At 39.3% G+C, this 8,179-nt stretch overlaps 1 protein-coding gene across 2 annotated transcripts; it reads right to left on the bottom strand.

The window, feature by feature from the left end:
* Positions 1–3,108: 3,108 nt before the first annotated feature.
* On the bottom strand, positions 3,109–7,475 carry LOC108413573 (calcium homeostasis modulator protein 5-like). Of its 2 annotated transcripts, none has more exons than XR_001856778.2 (4): positions 7,055–7,475; positions 5,855–5,920; positions 5,710–5,770; positions 3,109–3,568 (listed from the first exon to the last, which is right to left on the bottom strand). XR_001856778.2 is itself a non-coding variant. In XM_017686163.2 (4 exons), exons 1-3 carry the CDS (start codon positions 7,430–7,432, stop codon positions 5,765–5,767), a joined length of 450 nt encoding a protein of 149 aa, XP_017541652.1. In that variant the 5' UTR covers positions 7,433–7,475; the 3' UTR covers positions 3,109–3,568; positions 5,720–5,764. The 2 variants fall into 2 exon arrangements, 1 of the variants encoding a protein (XP_017541652.1); XM_017686163.2 differs by having other exon boundaries at positions 5,720–5,770.
* Between the last annotated feature and the right edge of the window lie 704 nt (positions 7,476–8,179).

Raw genomic sequence — 8,179 nt, 5'->3', positions numbered from 1 at the left:
GGTGAACAGTAAAATATAGAATTGGATTTAAAGTTGTATTATTCATTTTTAAAGCATTGCATGTCTCCCAGCTATATCTCTGACCTCTTCTGCTTCCAGTCCACCTCACAAGCTCTACGATCGTCTAACCAGTTCTTCTTAGCCATTCCATGGTCTTGGATGGGATTCAAATGTGACCGGGCCTTTTCTGTAGTTGACCCAAGACACTGGAAGTATTCTGCTTTTAGATAGAGGTGTTTAAGTCAAATCTAAAAACCCATCTATATTCTCAGGCTTTTGAGTCTTTTTAATGATTATGCACTCAGTATCTGTTCTGTCTCAGCTGGTTCTCTTGCCAGTGTAACTCTTCTATTTTTAGAAGAGCTTTAGAATCTATTTTGTACTATTTTGTTTTTGTAGCTTTTATTCAATTTGTTTGTAGTTAGTAGTGGTCATTTTAATTGATTTTACCATCAGAGAAAGCCTTTCTCATTTAGCAAGCATAATAAAAAACGATATAAATGAAAGCATTAAGCAATAAAGTTCACACAACGCAACAAAGAAGATGAAGGTAGATGAAAGGAGGAACTCTAAGAGGAACCAAAGGGAAAAAAATTGGAGTTGTTTTTACCTTCCTAAAATTTTGATTTATCAAATATTTGGAAATTGAATAACATGAATCAACATCAGTGAGATTTTTCAGATTAAACTAAAGACATAAAAGACCATGCAAGCCTACACTTTCTCGACTCTGAAAGATGGAACGAACTGCGTCCGAATATGTTCTAGAAATAGCAGATGTTAAACATACTTCTCCTGTATTTAGCTTAAAGAAAGTAAAATCGTACAAATTAATTGTAGTAAAGAGACCAACCTCCTTTAAGCCGACTACTAATCCCAGTCAAAGGGAGCTACTCGCTTTACCGCAAGTGACTTGATGTGATTTGCCTGAATACATGTGAAATAAAACTTAGAAAGATATCCACATTATGCACTTCTGGATGGTCCCGTTATGACTGATTATGACCATTTGATCCGAGTTTCCAACATGATGAAATTGTGGCATGCACCCACCCCCAGGGCCCCGACGATTACGGCCACGACAGCTGGAAGGCAGGAAGGCAGGGCCCAAACATCTAGCGGTGATGAACCTCGGCCAGGATGCCTGGGAGAGAGCCGCAAGCGTGGAGGGGGCAGAGCACAAAGCCCGAGCTCCCATGATGGATGAGAGTGACGCAAGTCATGGGAGTGATGGCAGGAAGAGGAGGACGAGAATGGTACCGGCAAGGAGCAAGTCCCGAGCTCCACCACCTGTAGCCCCTGGTTACACAGTGAGACTGCCTCGCTACACCTCACGTTCGACCCAGGCGGCCGAGCTGCTAGCTGTGGGTGGTAACAAGGAGGTGGAGCACTGAGCTCTCATTTCCTCTGAAAAGTGGCCAGTGTAGCATTGGTTGTGTTTGGTTTGTTTTTGCGTTCTGTGAATTAAAGAAATCGCTGCTGCAGCTCTGAATCCTGCCTCCAGTGTCCTCCATGAGCCTGGGGTAGCACATGCAGTACTACAGTGGTGCCGAAACCCAGGAGGTCTCCACAGCAGAAGAGGCCATCAAGACCCTGGTCCACCTGTACCTGGCTAGCTGGCGGGAGCTGCAGTCTGTCTTCCAGGATGCTGAAAAGCACTGGAAACAGCTTGAGGAGCAGCAGGTGGCAACCCTTCAGATGGTCAGGAGCCTGCAAACCTCAGTGTGTGTGGGGGCAGGAGCCCCCTTCTCACCACTTCTCAAGCCTCCAGTCCTAGCACCCAGGAGGACTGGAGCCTTTATTCCACCTCCCCTTCCTGCTGCATGCCACCTTTCTCCTCATGTCCCCACTCAGAGGAGGTTCAGAGCACCCCTTCTCCCCACCCATCCCCAGTTCGAGAGAGCTCGGAACTCGTTTCCTTTCCCCTCCGCTCACTGCCTCAGGAGACCTCGCTGAGTCAATGGGACCCTGGCTTCCTTTCTATATACCCTCCTGCTGGCTCTCACTGCTGTTGTCAGGGCCCGGGGGACACGTGCCTGGCACAGACATATTAAATATATGACCTTCATTTGAAGATAGTTTCACTCACTAACATATCTTTTGTTTTGCAGATCCAAAACTTAAAGTTTATGTCTTTGGGTCAACCAAAGGACGGCTGAATTCAGCTGTATTCAAATGGTCATACACCAGGTCTTCAAGCAGAGGACCAAATTTCGTCTGATGAGTCGGCAGGAGCCACGTCAAGGTGCTAAACCCTGCATAAGCTATTACTGATCATATTACTGAGATATTGTTGTATATGTCAATATTATAGCACATTTGTTGGACATTGTTTTTGCTTCCATTGTGTCACTGTAAGTGTTGCTATAAATATTTCTGTAAAATTTCTCAATACTGATAAAATTGATGTTAAACAGGAAAATATTGTTACAGAAGTCAACAAATTACCGCAGTGCAGTTCAATACAGTCCTAATTGTAATATACAAATATAGAGTAAAGTAAGGAGACTGGCAAGGTCAACTAGAAGAAAGGACAACATAGATTCAGTGAGTAAAATGAGGCAAAAGACACGGCCATTATGCAAATAGATGTTGCCACACTGCAAAAAATGGCATCTTGTCAAGTAAAATTCTTTAATATAGTTGATAAATTTAACATTTGTCCCGTTTCATCATTGGGTTTTTACTTCGCAAGGATAATAAAACATGTAATAGAAACATCAACTGAAAGACGAAAGCAGTGAAAATGACAAAATGAAGAAGAAATTCCCAAAATTAAACAAAATTGCCAAGCAACTTTAAGGAGAAACAGAAATTTTTTTTTTTTTTTTACCTACTTAAAATTGAAATTTTTCAAGTATATGAAGTATCGAAAAATACAAAAAATAGTCAACCTTAGCGAGATTTTCCAAACAAACTAAAGACATTACAAAACAGGCAAAGCCAAAGCTTGGAAGTCACAGTTATGATATTCTGCACCGTAGACGATGAAAAGCAGAAGCTCTTTGCTGTTTTATGTTGAGAAACGTTCTTCTTGAATTGTTGTCAATCAACCACCAGGTGGGGTTTTGACCATGCTTTTTTTCCCCAACTTTTTAGAACATGTTGTTGGCATCAAATTCAAATATTCAAAATATTTTTCAAAAAACAATAACATTTCAAAAGCTTTCAACATTTGATTTGTTGTCTTTGTAGTATTTCCAATGAAACAAAGGGTTCAAACGATTTTCACATCAATACATTTTGTTTTGATTTACATTTTGCACAGCGTCACAACTTTTTTGGAAATGGGGCTGTAGAAGAAGCAAAATGATTTAAAAGAACGAGTGTGAAATGATCTGTTTGTAACTGGGAGCTCAGAATGTAAAGTATTAATAGAAGATACAGTAACAGATGTTAACAGTAATGCTCTGGTTCTGGTTCACAGCTCATCCCGGGAAGTCACAGTTATGGCCAGTGTTGGAAAAACATGTAGCTTGTATCTGGTTGAAGCAGGTGGAGGTATTTTGTGGAACGTTGAGACTCTAAACTTTCAACCCGTATCACAGTCAGGAAAGCAGACTCTGCCCTGTCAATACAGAATGGGAAGTGATGGGAAACGTAACTCATTAAGTCATTATTACACAATTAATTATGCAATTACATTTGAAAATATTTATAAGCGTCCAACTCACCAGCACACTAACTCTACTGATCTATTGCTGTATTCCAGAAATGTCTGTACTCACACATATAGACTGACATCTTGTTCATCTTCTATCCGTATCCTGTACAATCTGGAAGATTCTATATCCGTGTTTTATCCCTGAGAACCTGCATCTCATTTATTATCAGAACAGCGGCACATTTCATAGTTTTATTTCATAACTTATTACTGTACAACTGTACATTAGAATAGTGCAATACTAGTGTGGGAAAATCTGGAAATTTGGGAAAAACTGCTTTTAGTTACAGTGCCTGAATTCACTGCAGGACACACTAAAACTCAGCTAAAACTCAGCTAAAACTCACTGGTGTCACTCAGTCATTTTAAACTTTTAATATCGAACCACCTTCAGACAGCCTGGACCTGTCTTATTTCATCTTATTAATTCTTCATTTTTAATTTGTGTTTTACTTCTTGTCTTAGTTCTTTATTTCTTTTTTATTTATTTATTTATTTATGTTCTCTCCTTTTATTTTTAATAGTTTTGTACCGTTCCTTATTCATTTGTATTATTGTATTAATACCTTATTAATCTCTTATCTTCTTTTTTTATCTTAATCTCTTATCATTTAAACCTCAAGTTTTATTTTTTTATCTATTTTTATCTTTTATTCACTGTTATTTAAAATTTTCTTTTAATTTAAAAGGATTAAATGTAGTTATTTTCTTTGTCATGTCAATCCCTTCCGAGTCAAAATAAAGGCTGGTTGATTGATTGATTGATAGTGTGTATTGTGTATATCGCTACTGTCAGAGCAAAACCTTGTATCTCCAAAATGGTAACTTTACGGGAGAAGGAAAAAACATGTATTACTTTCAATGTAAGTCAATGGAACCAGAATTGTTTCCAAGTCATTTTTTGCTGTTTATTTTGGTCCATCCTTCATGAAATTTACACACAATGGTAAGGCTAACATGCACTTTCAAATGATGCCAGAAACTGAAAATCGACAAAAATGGAGATGTGTGGTTTTGTTATGATAGTTGTCTGTCTTCTTAGATATTTATTTATTTTTAGTATTTAAATTCTGCAAGTTTTGTGCGCCTAAGATTTTCCCTCACTTTCCACCTGAGGAAAGTGATGTGACAATAAATGGGATTTGATTTGATGTCTAAATTTCGCTGAACACAACAGATCACCGATGTTGTGGTCAGTAAGGGACGATGCCAACAGAGCATAAAATATTTCCCACACATTCATCTTAAAGAAGGGAAAACCACAGTCGTGTAGTGAAGAGAGGAGCTTTCTTTAATAATGTCTATTCAAATATTTAATGACTAAAGCCTCAGTAATGCACCTTTCTGTAATCTTACATTCCGTTTATTTCATTTTTTGGCCAAATTAGCCAGATAATCCAGCCATGTTTCCACCGGTGGGACAATACTAGGAATGCAATGCTGCCTCTGAGTTACAGGCCTGGCACCACAAGGGGGTATAAGGGGTGAAGCCCCCTTTTGTGCTTGTCCTGCAGCTCAGCCTTGATGTTTATCGATTTCTTCTGCTTCTTCAAACTGAACTCACATTACCCACACTGCTCCTCTAGCTGGGCCAGACTTTCAAACACCTCAGTCAAAACTGCCCAAGTGAGGGGAAGGTTAGGGTAAGGATTAGGTTTTGGGTTGAGGTTAAAGTTAGGATTAGGCTTTGGGTTGAGGTTATGGTTAGGGTAAGGATTAGGTTTTGGGTTGAGGTTATGGTTAGGGTAAGGTTTTGAGTTGAGTTTGAGGTTAAGTTTAGGATTAGGGTTTGGGTTGAGGTTAAGGTGAGGTTTAGGATTAGGGCCAGGGCATTAGGTGTTCGGTCAGACTGGTAAGGATAGGTTTGGCGTAATGGGAGTAACAGATTAACGACACATCTACTTAATGTAAGTAATGTATGAACAGAACATCTACAGGATGATGCTGCACTGCAGACATGTCACTGATGTGTTGGTGTGTTACTGATAATCCAGATGAAGTGTAACAGCGTTTGTAGATGGTTCAGCACTCTTGTTTGGTCATACCTGCACTCACCCTCGTAGCTGCAGAGGTCTGCTGCTTCACAGATCTTCCCTGCGGTCACTTCTACTTGTAAACAACAGAACAGGGAGATAGTGAGGGTCTCTGGCTGTTCCGCCCAGCCCATCAATGCTTTTTTGGGGAACTCACCTTTTTGCAGCAGTCACAAATCAGCCCTATAATAAGGAACACGATGACGATGGCAAGACCTCCCGCCTTGAACAAAACACAAGGTAGACATCATCAGAAATCAGGTTTAGAGCAAAACTGCTACATTTTCATGCAAAATTATGAGGAAAAAGAAGAACTTTGGTGACACTTCATAAAAAACAGACCCAACGCAATCATGATCTAATAGCTTGTTAATGACTCTTCACAGTTACAGTCCTGTGCAAATATTTAGGCGCGCTGATCAAATTCAATGTTGTTGATTTTCTCCGTGAAGTTAACCCGTCCTCTACAGAGACATCTGCACCATTTCATCCACAACGACTGTTTATTTACTCCACTTAACACATCAGGAAAACAATAACAGATCAAATGTGTCACAGATATTTGATGTTTTTATTATTTTAATGTGCAATTTTGTGAAAATATATAGGAACCAGTGGACTTGAATTAGTATGGAACACATGCAACCTGACCATGTTCAAACTCCTGCATGCAACTATATGATAGCGTCTGTATCTCATATACATTAATAAATGGTGCTATTTTCATTAGTTGCCACTTTCAGATTTAATAGCAACAGTGGGAACCTATACGTCATCAAAGAAACTCAAAAGTATTGATTCACTTACCCCCCCAAAAATCATAATTGCTTTAAATTATTAAGTATTTAATTGCCCAAAGTATCTTGCACACTTTGTGATGCAAAAATGAAGCACTGAGTGGTTAATATATGCTTTATAAACAGAATTATTCTTTATTATTAACTATTAAACTATGACATAATGAATAAGTTGTTAGGCCGGTTCAATAAACTGTTATGGAATTTTGTCTTTTGTATGATTAAATCATGAATTGTGATTACAGTCTATAAAACCAACCAAAATTAAAATCGATCATTGAATTTAATAACTAATTGCTAATGACTTAATTAGGTGATTAATTCATTAGAATAAGAGAAAGAAAAGTTGTAGTTTGGATTGATGTAAATGATCACTTAAAATTCTTGAAAAATCCATTTAACTTTGCATAAAACCAGTTAAACGGCTTATTACCTGAATGTTTGATGTAAAAGACTCAATACTTTGTTACAGAGTAGATTGTGTGTTAATACTTTGCTGTAGCATAATCTTAATCTTAGTCTTAATCTCAAATATTCAGCTTTGATGAAACGTAACTTACCCTTTTTAAATAGAAGTCGAGCTCCATCTCACATACAGCTTGAAGAAACCATTCAGGAAGTCCTTCTATCGGCTGATCTTTGAAACAATCCATGAATTTGCCTTTGAAGAACATGACCGTCCAAACAACAGGTGGAACTAAACAGGAGAAGAAGTACCCGAAGCAGCGTGAGCCAAAATTCCAGTCCTTGCTCTGCCTCAGGATCAAAATTCCGATGATTAACATGGCAATCGCGGGCCCCAGTAAGTATACAAAGAAAAACAGAAGGGTGTACGACTTGTCACAGGGGCAATGAAAGTCAAACTCTACGCCCTTTGCTACACCCGCGCTGACAAATCCGAGAACCAGCTGAGCACCTTTATTGAGGGCTTCCTTCATCTTTGCCAATTTCAAGGTGGGTCAGGTGAGTCACAATGCTATCAACACTGCATCTGAACTGAACCTCCCAGGGAGGAGATCAGCTTCATATTCAGATAGCTCCGCCTCCCGTACCATGTCGCAATAATCCCATCACCAAGAGACAAAGAGGAAGTCACCAGTTTCACCCCCTGTGAAATGGCATGTCTTACATGCTTGAATGGTCTATTTATTACCCCAGATAAAAGATCAGAATGTGAAAGTGTGGAGAAACACATCAGATCATCAAGCAGATCATCAGGCACTGGAACCTTCACTGCATATTAGTGCTATGTTGATGTTCTAGCAGGAAAGATACACTGCAGTCAGTGTGGGAAACTGATGGAGGGTTCACAGAGAAAACCAAGGTGTACACATGCTTGCTGTCAGCATTCAGAGAAAATCAGATGAAGAAATCTCTTGATCCTCCTCACAGGAAACGAAACTGGTTGCTGTTTTCTATGGCAGGATGTAGTAACACTGCTACAGGGGCAAAACCTTGAAGGCCCACAGCAGGTGAGCAAAGGGAACTTAAAAACTGCAAACATAAGAGAAATGAAGAGAAACTGCAAGATATAATATTACAGAGCCGAGACATACGGGCAGTGGACAAAACGCAAACTCACTGGACTCAAAACATGTTGAACATGTTGAAAATACGTGTTCACCACAGCCATTTCCATTCTCTTTGCAAAATCTACAACCATCTGACTTTCCGCATTTCTGTCT

The sequence above is a fragment of the Pygocentrus nattereri genome, chromosome 16, assembly GCF_015220715.1.
Source record: "Pygocentrus nattereri isolate fPygNat1 chromosome 16, fPygNat1.pri, whole genome shotgun sequence".
NCBI lineage: Eukaryota > Metazoa > Chordata > Actinopteri > Characiformes > Serrasalmidae > Pygocentrus > Pygocentrus nattereri.
The sequence above is the reverse complement of the archived record's forward strand: the minus strand, read 5'-3'. Positions and strand labels throughout refer to the sequence as shown.